The 18,961-nt window shown below is 33.6% G+C and overlaps 1 protein-coding gene and 1 long non-coding RNA gene across 2 annotated transcripts in view; both read right to left on the bottom strand.

Moving 5' to 3' along the window:
* Nucleotides 1–2,429, bottom strand: part of LOC127860835 (uncharacterized) — a 43,517-nt gene extending 41,088 nt beyond the window's left edge. Inside the window, exon 1 of the mRNA XM_052399142.1 lies at nt 2,285–2,429. Within this exon, the coding sequence (XP_052255102.1) occupies nt 2,285–2,299 (15 nt within the window). The 5' untranslated portion in view covers nt 2,300–2,429. The remainder of the gene's footprint in view (nt 1–2,284) is intronic.
* Nucleotides 2,430–4,176: 1,747 nt separating this feature from the next.
* Nucleotides 4,177–10,891, bottom strand: LOC127860840 (uncharacterized). Its single transcript, XR_008039937.1, has 3 exons — nt 10,786–10,891; nt 5,624–5,780; nt 4,177–4,593 (listed from the first exon to the last, which is right to left on the bottom strand). It is a non-coding gene; the product is annotated as an uncharacterized LOC127860840 (long non-coding RNA).
* Nucleotides 10,892–18,961: the final 8,070 nt, after the last annotated feature.

The raw sequence follows: 18,961 nt of genomic DNA, 5'->3' as shown, positions 1-18,961 counted from the left end.
ATGCTTTGAACACATTATTCAAAACGGTACAAGGACAGTAGTTGTTCAGGAAGGAAGAAAGAAAAAACTATGATACCTAGCTGTGTATTTCTATGTAAAACTATGATTTCTAGAGTCGTCTGCACAAAACTCATAAAATCTTGTTATTGATGAGCAATATCTCCTTTTATCACAATGATTTCTACCCAGCCAAACTTATTTCTTTATATTTATTTACAATTTTTATATGTCGTCTGCAATTTCTTTCAATTTGAGATGGTTTAAAATTTTCCATTGGGTTATAGCAAAATTGTTAAGCCCTTGAAATAGAATGGTGACTCTTATCATCCACCATACCTGGATTTTTAAAAAGTAGTTCAGTTTAGTTATTTTTAGAATTTTGTTTAAGAAAATAATCCAAAAATGCAGTTGAATAATAACTCATTTGTTGTTTTCTGACAATAATTTTCTGTGAAATGTTGCTAACTTGACCTTGTATATGTATAAAGCTTTGTATTTATTTAACTTACGGTAGTGCATATACTTCCTAACTTAAGATTGAGATTTTGTAAATTAGTGTACACATGTATTGGTTTTAAACAAAAATATGAATAAAGCAAACAAATATTGAATGTCAAAAATGTGTTTATGTTATTCTATCCGTCTTTACCTTTAAAATGATATTATAGTTTGACCATATTGTACCACATTAAATGAAGAAAACACAAATCAAAGTTTTAATGAATTTTATCCCTCCCATGAACCTTAAAATTCATCAGGAAGATATCGCGCTTAATAACATAAATGATCACACAGAGATATAATCACTAACCCCATTTCAAATATTTTCCAGCTGAAATTTTTTCCCCACATGTCTTTTTTAGTGTATTTGCATTGTTTTTCTGGAGCCGAAGTGCATCTCACATAATATCCATCCGACTTCCGTTGTTTTCACTTTCGTTATTAAAAACTCCGTTTAAAAGAATTATTTTTACATTTAGGTTGTTGAAGCGAATTATTATTATATATTATCAATAAAATAGTATACCGTGATGAATTGAACGGAGTTTCGTATCGATCTTTCTGTCAGTCTGTAAGCGTACTATTTTGTGCGCAATAATAGAAGTACATGTGATTTGACAACAATTGTAAACATTGGTAAAATGCTTCTAACAAAGTTATTTTTTGAAGTGTTATGAGGTCTGATCATGCAGTTTGCAAACATCAACGGAAAGATAACAATCCAATGCATTTGTCATCGTCAACCGTTTGGAATGTCAATTAGGCGATGAGTGAGTTTTTAGCATGTTTCTTTAAATTTTATTAATTTAAAAAATGGCTGCCCCCATCGTCATGAAATGACATATGTTCGAGTTTTGATATTTCTAGATATGTAAAAATAAATTACTATGTAAGCGTAACTTGCCCTCATCAATGTCGATATTATTAATAGTTATATAATTTTCCGCCGAAATACGTTGAATAAACATCATTCAGATTTTTGAAAATAATGTCTATTTTTGTGTTAAAATCGCTTTGTATTTGGATTGATTTTGTCGATGGTATGAGACTTTGCTGCACAAAAATTGGTAGCAGTTTGAAGGAAAACCATCCTTTCAAGCAAATATGTAAACATTTTCAATGTGGCACTCTTCGTTTAGTCAAATTTGAGTTCAATGCTAGGGGTCCCACATTTTTTAAACTGAAGCCTCTACATGAACCTTTATGTAAACACTTCAAAAACAAAAATAATGTTGTTTCGCAAGAGGGCTAAATTAAACGAGAACGAAAACGGGATCAATCGTAAAAAAATTGAAGTTGTTGATAACTTTAATTACATGTATTTAGGAACAAAGTTGAATTATACTGGAAGTTTAAAATGAAACCAGGAATATTTGGTTGGTAAAGCCTTTATGGGCATCACATTCAGATGGTTATGAACGCGTACATTACAAATGTTGCAAACACTTGCTACAATTTCAAATAATACATGTGATGTTCCTGTTTAAGAAGTTAAAAGTAGATATCTATTGTATGTCTTAAACAGATTTTTTTAATGTGTAAATATTGGTCTATAAATCTAATCAATAAAACTGTACAAATGAAAACTGTTTCGTTGCTATCTTTGCATGTTGCTTCTTTCACATAAACATGCAGTGATATTGTTTAATCCTTTAAATGCTCACACAGTTGACTTTAACAGTAAGGAATGAAGCATAGGCCACTTGCTATAATTCAACCTGTGGAACCCTTCATTGACTGTGGATTTCTTTATACTACAGTGTGAACGTGTATGTGTACTCACGAGTAGTAAGATCATCCTCTTCAGTCACCTTGCAAACGCATAAAGGTTTGAGCTAACCGTTATATCCCAAAGAAACACGTCAAAGAAAATACGTGTCAGTTAACTTTTTCTGAAGGGTTTGAAATAATATCTCATAAGTTGTTAAACAGTACATTCCTTTTTACAATCTCATATGTGTCGTTTGTTTCTGGCATAACACATCTCTGTAATTAACTAGATGTCACCACAAATCAATATACTAGTAGACAAAATATATATCGCTCCGTCTTTCTGTAGTTTTTTTATGTGGTTTGATTATGCAACCACCTGCTTTTCTAAACCATTTGAAGTGGTTTAGAAAAGCACTTTGGCTCTCATGCAATACCATGAAATATTTATCTCACTTAAGTGAAGAAAAACAATCACGAGCTCTGTATTTCAAACATGTATGTATATATATAATTCCCTCACTTTCCGTTTCATTCATACCTACTCTCCAAAACCCATGCATCGATTTTACTCTTTCGATTCAAAGAGACGTGGTCGTGTTAACAGAATGGGATGGTACTCGCTGTGGAAGTTTGATCCTTTTATTTTGAAGAGTTATGTCCCTTGTGAGTTCACATTCGTGCGGTACATGCCATCAGTAGTCAAACGATTTATGCCAATGTTCGCACATTTTTAAACCATGTGTACATTTCGTTACGCCCGTCTGAAGCGTTCTAAGACTTAGCGGCTAAGAATTACTAGCAATAGCCCGAACTGGGTATTTTGGCAATGTTTAAATACGTGTATTTAGTCAGCAGAAATAATGGCGTTCGCCTAATTACACCGTTCCATCTCTAATTGAGAATGGAACTTTTTAATTCAAAATAATGCCTTAAAACGGACATTCTAAACCGGAACGAATTTATTGGGTCCATACACATGCATGGAAAGGTATAGATATGGGCTATATATTAGCAGCTAACATCGGACAGAATAGGATTGTGCTATGTCCCTTTACTGTAGTAACAGATGTATTGGTTCGGGTAAACCGAAATTTATTCTACGCGTATACTGAAATACTCATATATATGCACTTAGGAACGCGAAAACTATGTTGTATAGCTCTACATTGGGTTGCAATAAGCCACGTGATCCATGAGGATCTTCTGTTGGTCTGCACACATTGGTCCAATATTGGTTACAATATGGTTCATGTACAAGCAAAACATGTGGGACCAATAGGACTTTACAATATGTTACTATATCTGGGTTATATAAGTTGCGATATTGGACCTAATTGGGGCATATGTAGATCTTAAATCAGTCCCATATATGTTACCAATTCAAAACTGGCATGCACAGAACGGACTCGATTTGGACCCTGAATGGGCATCTTATATGGGACCCAGTTTAGTATAAACATTTTTGCATAGGGTTACATGTGCGTTTCGTTTTTATAATATCAAAGACATCGCATACCTTCGGCGCACTTCTGATAACTGATAAGCAAGCATATTATACATGTGAACAAAAACAAAAAGGTGGCGTATTCCTTTTACGTTGTGTATATCAATTAACATTTACCTGCATAGAAAGTAATCTTACATAAGACTGTCCTTGGGTTATATAAGTTGCGATATGGGACCTATTTTGGGCATATGTAGATCTGAAATCAGTCCCGAAATCGGCAACATGTATGTTACCAATTCACAACTGGCATACACAGAACGGACTCATTGTGGTCTCGATTTTTGCCCTGAATGGGAATCCTATATGGGACCCATTTTGGTTTTGGCAAACATTTTTGCATAGGGTTACATGTGCGTTTCGTTTTTCTAATATCAAAGACACCGCATACCTTCGGCGCACTGCTGATAACTGATCAGCAAGCATATTAAATTATAAAAACAAACAAAACGAAGGTGTATCTCTTTCACGTTGTATACCGGTTTATCAATTAACAATAAACTGCATAGAAAGTAATCTAACATTTGACTGTCCTTGACGAATTACATTTATTAGTAGAACGTACATTATTCATAAAGCTTTTTTTTCTCTAAGAAAAAGATATGTATAAACACCGTTTATACTTTGTTCTTTTTCTTTTTCTCTTCTTACGTGATAATGACGTAGGTGTTTTTCGCCGCTTTTATATAACGTTTGAGTCATTTCAGAGTGGGTTTTGTGTTGCATGTTTAGACACTTTTAGCATTGAATTCTAAACAATAAGCTTACTTATTTAATAATTATGAAAATGTGTAGTGTTAATATGTAACAGGCTATCTTGGAACTGTCATTTTATTCTTAGTGTTATTCCTCAGTCCAGTCTGTCAGGAACTCGGCTAAAATAACAAATGAACACATCTTGTTTGCAAAGTACTATTATGTTGGATATAATTACTCTATTTTTACAATATAGACATGATACATATATAATACTTTTATGTAAAATATGTCGCTTAATTGTCACATTTAAAATGTCATGTTCCGTATCTTTTTAGTAAATATATGTGATTAGTGATGGGTGTTACATCTTTAAAGATACTGATAAAAACAATTTATACATTACATTATTTATAATAAAAACATGTTATTTACAACTTAAAATGTATACTATTGTGTTAAAGCATACAATTACAAATGAAACGTTTACACGATCTGCAAACACCACAATTACGAAGACAAAACCCTAAACCTTTCGCATACAAGGAATCAAAATAGGCGCAGTATATATTCATCTGGCTAAATTACCGACTTAGATAACTCAGAAAAATAGTAATAGCATTCCCTTTATTTCTACAAGTGTTGCATCTTTGAAAAAAACATAGATAGTTTTAATCAGATCAAAATGCAAATACTGTGTTGAGTTATAAAAACAAATAAAGTGTAAATGACAGCTGATCAATAAACAATTACTCTGTTGAGAAATTAAAAATATAGTGTCAAATTAAAACAACCAAATCTAAAGCAGATGGAGCTATGTACTATATCTACTTGTAGTTAGCAAGAAACTACTATACTGTGCAATTATTCTATATGCTTTGGGGGGTTTTATATTATAGTGTGAAACACTATAACGATAAATTATTTGACATTAAAACAGCTATGACTTGTGAATACGTGTAACTTTTGTTTTAGTTTGTAGTGTTTGCAATGACATAAATAGTACAAAGGCATGTGATAAACACAATCGCCGAACTCTTCTTTGACAACAAATACGGAATACATCAACAAGACAAATGCCAAATCATCGTCATTAATGTTGTAAATAAGAGCTACCATTTAAAATGATATTGATTTATGTGAGCCCTCTTTCAGTGAACAATTATAATGGTGACATCTTAAATTAATGTTTCGATGTATATCACTTACCCAAAATCTAAACGTTTTGGCATTCCGATCCGCATTTCGAACATTTTGGTCCAGCTCTAGCATTGTAGAACCGACAGGCACTGTTTGTGAATTCCACTGATTCGCATTTATTACATTTGTAGCAGCACCCTCCACGACCACAACCGGGACAGACTATCTGTAAATGCATAAATAGTATACATTCTAGTTAATCATAAAATTATTTTTTTATGGAAACTCAAGGTCGTATAAACGTAATATTGAGATTACCCACAATCCTGACCCGCCATGTACATCATTTTTCCAGGAATGTTCTTTCATTACGATTAAGAACTGGGACGTTCTTTTTAGTACATCGTTGAAGAAAATAAACACTAAATATTTAATTATTACCTTTCATTCTGCAGCAAAAAAAGAGAAAAAAACGTAGACAATATATAGCCTACTCAGTATTCTTAGCATTATTTACACCTTACTTCAAAACAAATATCCAAATTTCACGTGGGCGCGGAATCGTTATGTCGAAGTTATTTGATTAAGTGATGAAGGTGTATGTTTGCATTTTAAAACGGCATAAATATATAGTATGTGTGTGTCTTAGAAGGATTATCACACTAAATTAAATAAAAAAGTTAAGAATATATGGCTGGAATAAAACATGTGCAGACCTACATACAAGCTGCAAATGTAATTCAATGTTGAGAATGCCTAGACCGTTACCCAAAGAAGCTCTGTGAATAGTCAGAGTGGAAACAAACATGAGAAACCGATTTGTAAACAGCTCTTCTGAAAGTACAGCCGTTCATGGAACTAGTCAGATGTTTGTAAATGTTGCACTTATGCAGTTTGTTCAAAATATTGAGAAGATATAAACTTGAACTATTATTCTACGGGGATCACAGTGTGACTGACTCAGCTTTTACTTTTATATGGTAAATCCCCAGTGTTTCCTCGTTAAGCAGGCAAGATGTGTATTAATTAAAACTTGACTATGCGGCTTAAGTATTTTAGTGTTTTCGTGCTTGTGCATTTGTATTCATGATGTAATTTGCATAATTTATCATACTTATTGAGTAAAAATAAGACAATGAAGGAGGAAAATTATTTCAAACTGATTAATCTTGAACGAGCCTCACCCATTGGCAAGGTACGACAAGGTTCTTAAAATAAACACAGTGTCAGTTGAGCATGATATTTCGAGCAAATAACCACCAATTGAAAGACATGTGTTGAACCGCCCATCTTTCGGTAGTCTGATCGTCCAAGATTAGTGGCATATACGGCTAATGCTCATCAATCTACGGTCACAAATCGGGAGAAAGCTAACACTATGACACGGTTTTACGGACCATGACACGACGACCAAAGACCACCTGTCCACAGTGTCAACTAGGGGCTTGGTTAACAATTTAATAATGATAATAACGATGTCATGTGCGGAAAATGCCCTCGAATCCATTTTTAAAATGTCGAGACCAGATTCCACGTAACAAAGACAAGATTTCCTGTCTGACAATGATGAGGCATATAACTAGTTATAATCAGGACTAAATCGCGGTGCGCAAAATCTTCTTCAGTCTGCAGTGTAATTGAAAAGGGCATATATAATGATCGCCGTCATGAAAACGATGTAAACAATTCATTTACTGCATTTTTCATTATACTCGCTTTAAAGACATACCAAGTAACACATGAACCAATTGTGTTCAAGTTGGCCTGTTACATTGTGTACCAAATACGAAATTCTTACACTATTCGAAAAGAAGAATATGTATTTCTGATTATGTTGTTCCAACATCGGCTCTCTTCATATAAGAGGCCAACTGATAATTGTATTGCCCTTACAATTGTTTACCTAACTACGGAGCGGAAGGTCGAACATTAGACTCGATCAAGGGCCAATGACTTGGTCGTTTGCTCTTCAGCTAGTATTATCAAGGGGAACCGATTGCCTTTCTACAAAGTCCCCGGCATAAACGAAACAATTTGAGAGAGTGATGTAAATAGAAAAAATGTATCATAAGTCAAACGGGCTTGCCTTAAATAGCGAGGGGTGACACTATAAATTACAAATTACATTACATTTAACAGGAATTGCAAACCATTATTTAAGTCAACGCAGTCTTTCATCAAGTCAACACTCAAGAAATGCAAGTGGTATATTTTCGAAAAGCAAATACCTACATCGAACCAAATACATGGTGTCGCAACCCTACTAATTGCCATGGCGTGTTTCCTTACAAAATTAGAACTTTTTGTATTTTCATATAAACGCTTAATAACGAAACAGTATCCTTGAAATGTACAACATTAAGCTCCTCGTGTGAATTTGATTATAAGAATTATGTTCTTGACTTAAAGGTGATACAGAGGACGAAACAGTACCCTTGAAAGTTACAACATTTAGAGTAATGTCAATGTAAGACAAGTATAAATGAAATGAAACATATTTAGCATTTCTAAAAAAAGGTTTTTTGTCGGGATAAAATCACTATGAAATGAGCATATGATCACTTTCGTCATCATCATCATCATCAGCAGCAGCAGTAGAAGTATCATCATCGTCGTCGTCATAATAACTATCATGTCTTTAGACATCTTTATACGAATTATCAAGACTACAAGATGGGAAATAAAATTAAATGCTTGCCAAAAACATCTTCTCTTCGAGCGCTTAAAAGACATGATGAACATACGGACCTATCAACAGGCAAACAGTAAAAACGTCAGACAGTAAGATGACTCAAACGATTTTATATTTATTTTATTGCCGATTTATCCTCTATCGCATAAGATGTAGACACAAACTATTTAAATCTATGGGTTTTTCGAAATTGCTTACTCAGTTGTGTCTATCTGTAGTATTATTTGTTTAAATATAAAAAATACAAAATTCATACAACAAACAAAGTAGATGAGGTTTATTGAAAATTTTGCTTAGCTGTTGATGAAAAGAATGTGTTTCAATGCGCTTTGGCACACGACAGAAAATGTACGAAGAACAAATGCGATCACAATATCAGCTGTAAGAAGGTCTAACACAGAATATATATATATATATATATATATATATATATATATATATATATATATATATATATATATATATATATATATATATATATATATATATATATATATATATACATATGGTTTGTTGAGTTTATGTAAGAGATTAAGTGAGCGACGCATTACACAATCGTTGAGATTTTACGTCGATGGAACGTCCAGATATACCGTTGTTCTTAATGCTTTAACATATAATTGCCGCATTATCTTCAATGTTCATGTTCAGTGCAACAGAGCAAAGAGAAAACCACTGTGTTGTATGCCTTTACAAAAATTAAAATTACTGTTTTTGCTTTATGGGTAAGGCATATTAATTTCGTCAATCCGTCTGTCTATAAAACAAACAAAAAAAGCAGAAAAACCTTGAGCTTATTTATCATTCATAATCATTCAATTAATGTTATTTAAATATTTAAGTATAAATTCAAATTTTTTTGCGTTTTATAGACCGCTTGCAAATCGTCAACAGTGACGTCAGTGGTTGTAATAGAGCTTATGTACATACATAATAAACAAACACTCTTTGATATAGTTAATAATCAAGCATATTGGACCAAGGGTACTTGAGTAAGATCCTATATTTTTATACAAAAAAATGCTGTTTTGACTTTTAGCCAAAGGTGTTTGCTCCCAGCTTTTGGTGAATTCAAGTAACATGTTTGTTCTTTTTTATCCACGTCACATATTTAATATTTTTCCGGTTGGCTACATAGCAGTTGTTGGAAAGTTTGCAAGTTACGTAAGTTTTAATAAGGGTACCCTTTATATGTATGAGTTTTCTTTAAAAGTTGCCCAAACCCCTGGACTGTACTGAGATAGAAATCTAACTTTTCATAGAATCTTCACTAAATTTGCACATTAGAACCAGAATCCAGCAATTATCGGGTTAATTATCGGGTCATTTTAGCAAACCCCACTTATTTGCAACGACCACATTTCATTTTCAGTTTCATTTTATTGGCAATATCAGAAAATACTTGCCTTCTGCCACACACTAAACAAATATACAAAAAAGACGATCACACAAATAAAATACTAAACAAAACCCATATCACATACATAGATAACTAAATTAGTACATTATTAACTAATTAGTTTATATTTAAAGTGTTATCAAGAAGCAACAAGAACAGTAACACTTATCAAGGAAAGTATGGGCTTTATGTAGCTTGTTTGTAGGACTGATTGAGATTCAACACATGTCGTTCAAGTGTTATACCTAGTTCATGTATGCAACCTTCGGTTGTTTGTACTTAAAAAACCATTCTGAAAATGAAATAGTTTTAACAACACAAACCACTTTGTAAACGTTCATATTGGATTCATAAAAGCATTACGTACATGATACGTATCTTTTAGAACTGTAAAAACAATGCTTAATACGCATTAACCTAACACTATATATCATTCCTTGTAATTTAAAAACATTTAATGATGTTTCCGCAACACGAAATAGTCTATAAGTCCAAGACAAATATCGCTGTATGCCTCTATTCAAATCTAATAAGCGCACACAATTAAAATACGTCATTAGCAAAAAATAAAGTGTTATTCAAATATAAATTATAGTTGCACTTAAAGAAATGTCAACGCCAAAAAAGAACACAAAACAAACATGGATGTCTATTTTAACTTTCTAAAAAAGGAGTGATCGATCTTCAATGGTATTGTCTATAAATCATATTATCTAGATTATTAAAAAGACGTGTGAAAATCTGTTTAGTATTAATAAAATAAATACTCAACAGGCTCAAGATCTTCTCACCTAAAATTAGATGGAATGAAAATGTATTTCTCAATTGTTGTAACATATTCTAGCCGCCATGTTGATGTTTTTATATGCACTCTGCACAATCAATACATTAGTTATCAAAATCATCATTCTTTTCAATTGTTAACAGTTGGCGTAAGCTGGTTTCATTCAATGGATATTCCAATAAGACACGGCATATTCATCAGAAAAATTACCCGTTTATGAGTAACGTCTTACCTGGCATATCAAGTATGTATCAAAGGTTAATTATATATTAGTGTATGGTATTGCATTATACAAATTAAATTGCAGTGTATTGCAGACAATTATGCACAAGCAACAATGTTGTTTCTGAACATACCTTGTCGGCGATATCAAATATTGCACGATCCAGATAAAATGAGGTAGTATCGCCCTGGCATGTGTTTCGTTGACAGCATATTGTGCCGCGTGCAAAAGCGATAAGAAGGTTTAACAACTAAATCCTTTTTGGATTTGAACTATCAATTAGGTTTGTTTAAGTTTGCTCATAGATCAGATCAAATCTAGAACAGTGGCTTGCAAAATTGCGCGTGAGAAAATGACCAATTTAGTATGTTTAATCAACAAAGGAAAATATTTCATTGATCAATACCCACATTTAAACCCGAATTTAATCTTTATCCAGAGATAAATTTATGGAGGTATATCGTCAGTACCGATTTCAAACACACATGACTTAATAAGTTTATAATATAATATCAAGCGCTGTATATATTTATGCGTTGGAAGTCGATTCATATATAAGCTAGACCCTTGTAAAAATAGACAATTAAATGTTTAAATTATCTAAGACTGTATTTGACCTGACAAAAATGGATGTATACATTCATTTCAACTCAACATTAAAGGGATCTTTTCACGCTTTGGTAAATTGACAAAATTGAAAAAAGTTGTTTCAGATTCGTAAGTTTTCGTTTTAGTTATGATATTTGTGAGGAAACAGTAATACTGAACATTAACCATGCTCTAATATAGCCATTATATGCATCTTTTGACGATTTTAAAACCTAAAAATTATAAAGCGTTGCAACGCGAAACGATTGAATAATTTGGAGAGCTCTGTTTTTGTCGTTAAATTTTGTGAAACTACGAAGATTGCTTATATAAGGTATAAAATACGTCACGAATGTATACTCGGCGGAATAGCTCAGTAGGCTAAAGCGTTTTTACTTCAGGACTCTGGCAGGACTCCAGGGGTCACTGGTTCGAAACCAGCTCCGGGCAATGTTCTTTTCCTTTTTATATTTTTTTCTTGATGTTTTACTGGAGCTTTTATGATCCAATGTTTACATTTATCAATATAAAGCATTTAATGAATAAGTTTAAAAAAATGCCAAAATCTGTGAAAAGGCCCCTTTAAATCAAAAATAATATATTTTCAATAATATAGTGTACATGATATGTTCTTTTTGTGTTCTGTAAAGATTTTTGTTACTATATTAGCTCTCAATCAGATCGAAAACTATATTAAATTTTGGTCCAACATGAATCCCGATCCCAAAATATATTTGCATATGTTATAAAGGGTAAAGACATTGTTCAAAAGTACCTGTATCGATGGAAATGATTAAAGAACTAACATGCATCAAATCTATTTAATTTATTATTTGAATGCAGTTATGATGAACCGAAAACGTTGATATACTTACTTACTGCAGAATAATAATAATGCTGTATGAAAAAACTTGTCGACCAACTGAATTAATTCACCTATCTTCAATAGAATGGTTGTGGGGTGGCTGATATACGATACAATATCATGTTTATCAGTCCTTTTAAGTAATATTTTATGAATTTAAGGTATTTTATAACGTGTCGACCTTATAATAATATGAACATTTGTTTAACCGTTCATTTTACAGTCTTTTCATATGATTCAGATTACAGAGGGCGAAAATACGTGCATCTTTCGTTGCAGTTCATGAAATTGGGAATTTAAAAATAGAGGAGGACTGAGATGCCGTTCCCCATTCATGGACCACATTTGTTTAAATGTAGAATATGACAGAAAGAATACTTCTTAAATATTAAGACACATGCACCATGCAAATACATGTGCGACTGATGTTTGTAGTGTGTTTAATAAAGTCTTCATAAACAAGTCTGACATATAATTGCTTTCAGTTCTATTTAATTACACTTTCCGTTCCGTATATGCCATAATGCTTGACGGGGGGGGGGGGTTAATATTAAAAAAAACATTATCTGTGTTATTTAATATCTTCATACAATGTCTCTGCATACACTTTCAAGTTTATTCAGCACTTACATACATGATAAAAAAGACATTTGAGTGGGAATGAATTCGGTATGCATTTGACATAAAACATTACTTAACATTAGCAGGTTATGATAGGAACAAACTAAACCTATCTAGGTGAACCAGTACTTTATTTCCTCAATAAAATAGTCTTAAATAAATACACATGTAATATGTAGTCACATAAATATAAAAGAGTAATAAGATACATCTATATATTGATCACCTGTAATGAAATAATCATATCGTGTATTGATATGCACAAATCTTTCTATCCACTACACTTTCACTTTTTGCAATTATGATATATTCACCAACTACAGAACTTGTTTAAAAGTACGGCGTCTAAAATGTTTCCAATCAAAGTGAAATACATGTATCAGACTATCAGTTTTGTTGCAAAACGCGTTAAATGTCGTCGTTTTCAATAAAAAGAGTATATTTAAGTTTGCAAAAAAATAACTATCCACTGATATGCATCTTGTAAGCTCGCGTCAGGTATTCCCAATCGCTTCAGGTATTCCGATTCGCAATAATGGCAGAATTTTTGTATCATCAACCTTGTGATGGCATCGAACCGGCTTGACCCTTTTATGTTTTCCATTACACTTATATTGCACATATATGGCATCGTTTTGTGTGTTAAACTGGCGTGGTACTTAGACGTAATCTTCTTTGTTCAGCGGGTGGGTTTTCATGTACCTTTCGCGGAATACACTTAGTAACGCTTTCTTTTGTAATCTTGGCATCATCAATGTCTTTTTACATGGAAACAGTAAGAATAGTATTCCGTTTGGTAAGCATTATATTCCATTTTTTGGCATATTAAAACATAAGTTTGTTCATATGTGTTAAAATAAACATGTAAAAATCACACTGTAAATAAATGCCATATACTAAGCACATCAGATGTTAGCGTTAAGTATGTGAAAACAAATGTTAATTCATCTTTAAGATAATAACTTAAAACAAAGCAATTCCTTATATATTATATACTGAGTCAACTGCAAAAGGATCAAAAAAGTAAACTATTGACCTCTTAAGATAAAAAGTGCTTCAAAACATTAGCATAAATGCGGAATTCATTTACGACGGTTATTTCGTGTAAAACATTCTAAAATAGGTATGAGCTGTATTTGTCGTTTGAAAGTCAGGCCCCAAAATAAGCTTAAAAGCAAGTCAAATCCGAAAAGAGGGGGGAATAAACCAGTGAATAGGCATTAATTAAATGAATAATTAATAAATAAAACGCGTCGAAAAAATAAAATATTCGTGATTTATGTTATATTTTACTGTAATCATGCGTAATTACTGTTTATTATAAAGAAAATGATAGTTGTGCATCCATATTATCGAAGGTCAAGTAATAAAACAACAAATTTGTGGACGGTTTTCCTTCAAAAACATTATTCCGACGTCTCGTTCTTGAAACATCAAAAAAAGGGAAGCACAAATAACAGAGAGCCGGCCGAAAGGGCGTATTTATTAAAAAGAAATATAAATATAAAGTGTCTTGCCGGGTGAAAATACGCGCTACCTCTTGGCGAAAATCACTAAACCGACATTTGGAAGTCAGTTCCAACTAACCTTACTTAAAAGCAGTCAGCTTCCGAAAATGCGTTTCCCCGCCCCCTTAATACGTCTATACTAGTTAAATTTTGTACAGAAGCAATAAAGTGAAATTATTTGTAACTGTCTGACAAAATTGTGCTGTTGTGTTTCCAAGTAGAGGACATATAGTTACACTCGATAAACCACTTTACATGTATATATGTATGTCCTTTTACTTAATATGCATATTCGACTATATGGTGTTTCTGCTTCTCTCTATTGTTTGTTTCATGATCGAAGAGTTAAGAAAAAAAATATTAAAGAAAAACCTACGACAATTTTTTTCAACTCCGTTAACATAGATTTTCAAATAGCATTTTCTCTCGTAATACACAGCATATATATATATATATATATATATATATATATATATATATATATATATATATATATATATATATATATATATATATATATATATATATATATATATATATATATATATATGTGTGTGTGTGTGTGTGTGTGCGTGCGAGTGCCCGGACGTCCGTCCAGAAATGTCCGTGTTAGCGGAAACTTTCACACATATTAATGAATTTTAAAGCAACTTTGAGGCAATGTTAACAGTCATAAGGTCATAAGTCAACGTGTTGAGTATAACACCCTTCTCCATAATCCAAAGGTTAAGGTCTAAACTTAGAGATCAGAATACAACTTTGGCAATTAAAAAGATTGAACATACCTGTCTCAACCATAACGTTGCCATATATGGATAAAATATAACATGGTTTGGCACAAATGAAACCCGTCAAAAGACGATAAGTCGTGTATAAAAAACGTATCCATTTCTAAATGATCAAGGTCCGACTTAATAAGTCACAGCCATAAATATCATCATCATCAGCAGCAGCATCAGCAGCATAAGAATCATCATCTTTATCATCGCCATCATCACCGTCACCATTCCCTTCACCGGTATGGCTGTTGGGGGAGACGACACAGAGGACCTCCTCCAGTCAGGTCGCTGTTGGGAACTCATCCATGGGGAGGGACGTCCACTCTTTCACAATACCCATCCAACTTTTCTTCTGACAACCTTGCCGGTGACCTCCTTCAAGCGTGAGTGCCCTGGAGCACAGTCTTGCACAGAGAGTCGTGCCTGATGATATTCCCAAAACAAGCCACCATTCGTCGCTTAACGGTCACAAGGAGGGGTTCTTCCGGGCCAATAAGTGATAATGTTTTGATGTTCCAGACATGTTCTTGTACTCTTTGTAGGAGGTGCGGAGAAGTCTTTGGACACACTTGTGTTCAAATGCCTGTTTCCTGAATTCTGTGTACGCGTGAAGCGTCCCAGTAGAATGGAGACTACCATTTGACTTGTAGAGCCTGTACTAAGTGGGGAAACTGATGATGGATATGCTTCTCCACCGCCTGCTCAGTCTTGTAATCGCCACCATCATTGATAAGAGTAGCTCCCAACTAATTGAAACTAATCACGTATTCCAGCTTCTTTCCGTTCATGGTGATCCCTACGCTCTGACCTCCAACCCATATGCTCCTGCTCTTGTATAGTTTGTTAGTGAGGTCTTGGACTGATTTGCTGGTGCCACCAAGTCTCAAGATGGAGATGGTTCATCCACCGAGGGAGATAGAGGTATGGTGGTCTTCGAGGGTCGCTTGCATGATCTTCTTTAGGAAAATGTTTCATAGGACGGGGGAGAACAGACACGCCTAACGATCGTCCATTTATGCCTTGAAGAAGTCACCTATCTGTCCCAATAGAATTACTGGTTTTCAGACACAAATAATGTACTGGGGTAAGTCCATATTATAAATGCAAGAATGTGATATTACGTTAACACAATGTGGATTTGCATCAGACCTTAATAATTAAATAAAAATAATTTGTATTATTAGACGCTTGCCAGTGTAAATGTGAACATGACTGATAAATGATGCACATGCCATAAATGAGTCTGGCATTAATAAACAAGGCTTCACATCCTAAACAAACTTTACAAGGATAGATATATCGCGAAGCTAATAAACAAAATATATTTTGGAAATATTTGTAGAAACTTATTTAAAGATAATAATTTTAAATATTGTTTCGTTTTGCTGTTTACATAGTTGATTTCAATGTTAATAAGTGTTCCTTAAAGTATCATAGGCATTAATAACTAAAGAGATGTTGCATGACTGTGGGCTTATATTACATGCTATTGATAGTTTTGGGCAAATTTTAGGGATTTTCGTGCTATTTGAAATAGCTCGTAATACGTACGGGCCCGCTCCGAACGCAAACGGTCGCTTACAGTCACTTGTTCCAATCGTCAATTACACCGTTGTATTCAATTGTAGTGGAAAAACAATCTTTGAAATGTGTCGAGTGTTTATTTTAGTTTAAATTAGTCGATCTACTTAAGTTAAAAACTAAACGACGGATACCCTGCGTTCTGGATCAGGATCTGGACGGTACGTTGCAGGACCTGCGTCGACGCAACGGTAGAGGACGGTTAGTTCCACTGTAGGACAGTTTACCTGAAACTGCCAATTTTGTCTGCGCGCAATACACTTTATTCCACATTGTTCCATTCTATTAATGTCTTTGGGGAAAAAAGAGTTCGTATATAGTGGGGTTTTGCACTTGACTGGTATGAAACACTAAGAGTTTTTGAGAGAGTAATTTTCTACAATGTTATCTGCTTTAAAGTCTGAAAAAATCTTAGGGGTAACTCTACGTTTAGATTGCCGAACTGGGGTAAAGAAGTCTTGGCTAGGCATGGCTGGTACCAGCCCCTCAACCACCTTATACTGGCCTTTCTTCTCTGCTTGATGGGTGGGATCTTCATACTTTTCAGCATATTTGTCACGCAATCAGGTGTTTTGGTAGTATAGTCTCCAGTAATGAATCTCGCCAATTGTTTAAGTATCTTTTCAACTTGGTCTTCGTCTTTTTGAAGGTGTGGATCCCAGACAATTAAGCTACTAGTATATTCTAGAGACTGAGTAGACCTTAATAAGGCGAAGTATGCAGATTTACGACATTGCAAGACGTGGGGAGCTGAACATGCAGATTTCAATGTGTGATTACATGGGGGTGTGGGCTTATTTACGAGCCTGCAGTTGATCGTCGACAAAAAATAACTAAAGGGCCATGATTTCCTTGAACGGTCCGCCTTAGTTGAAGATGCACCATTTAACATTTGAGCGGTTACCCCACTGACCCAGATTCAACAATGGCATTGTTTTTGTGATATCTTTGTATTCAAAACTGAGTCATAAATATAGCTTCTGAAGTGGTAACGTGGGTTGTGCGAATATACCAACATTTGAATTGGTGACCTTAATTTTGTAAAAACGGGACCCATATTCAAACTCGGCCTAAATATTGGTGCGATTAACATTCTGATCAAGTTTCAACAAAAGTGAGTCATTAATGACGCTTTAAGAGTTTTAAGCTTTAGAAAAACAAGGTTTTTTTTAGATTCGCCCAGGTAACCTAGTTTTTTAAAGCACATGACATATATTCTAACTCGGCCTAGACATTGTCAAAATAACCAGTCGGACCAAATGTTATTGAGATTAATGTGGCTTTAAAAGACGTAAAAAGGTGTTTTCTTTATTTGACCTAGTTTTTTGTCGACTTGACGCGGATTTGAACACGGCCTAGATACTGTCAACATTAACATTCTGACCAAGTTTCATACACATTGTGTTTTATATACTGCTTCAAGAGTGATGACAATGTTTTACTGAGACTTGACCTGGTGACCTAGTTTTAACCCAGATTTGGCCTGGTAAATATGCTAAAAACACACATCAGAGTGTGCCTTTACGCGTTTTCTTCCGTATCAGGGTACAGTGTTGTACTTTTATTGAGACATCCACGATTGGTCATTTTCGGCCCAGGTACTACATACAAGAAGGTCGTTACCACAATTAAATTTTCTCGTTCCCACAAGTTAGCCATGTAATTTCCACCAGTTACTAAGTCGTTCCAACGACTGATTTACTCCTATACTAACTATTTTGCAAACGTTTCTCGTGCCCCGACTTATTAAGTTGTGAAACGAGTTTCTAAGTCATGGGAAAGACATGAATAGAAACATGCACATTTAACTTATGCCAACAAACAGACGTGTACGTTGAAGATATATAATATATATATATATATATATATATATATATATATATATATATATATATATATATATATATATATATATATATATATATATATATATATATATATATATATATATATATCAAGCACACGGAGATACCTCCTTATTGGCAATCGACCCAGTTTTGGGTTGCACGGGTAGCGCCAGATAAAAAGACATCCCTTTTCAAAGACGAGACGACACTGGTATTGGTTCAATTAAGAAAATACTTTGATACATCTGAGCACATACATTGATGCACTTAAGCAAATACTTTGATAGACTTGAGCTCAAAATTTGATGCATATTAAAAAATACTTATTGCAAAATACAATATAATGAAACAATGACAATGTGTGATTTCGATGCACATTTTCTTGATCCATTTTTAAGGAATATGCTCTTATGGTATTCCATAGAAAACAATTACATTCAGTACAACAACAAATATATTTATTGAATAAATTTTAGAGATAATTATTAATAAAACTAAAATATAAATAAAACTACACAAA

Source organism: Dreissena polymorpha, chromosome 15 (genome assembly GCF_020536995.1).
Source record: "Dreissena polymorpha isolate Duluth1 chromosome 15, UMN_Dpol_1.0, whole genome shotgun sequence".
Lineage (NCBI taxonomy): Eukaryota > Metazoa > Mollusca > Bivalvia > Myida > Dreissenidae > Dreissena > Dreissena polymorpha.
Note: the sequence above shows the minus strand (reverse complement) of the source record. Positions and strands in the feature narration are given on the sequence as shown.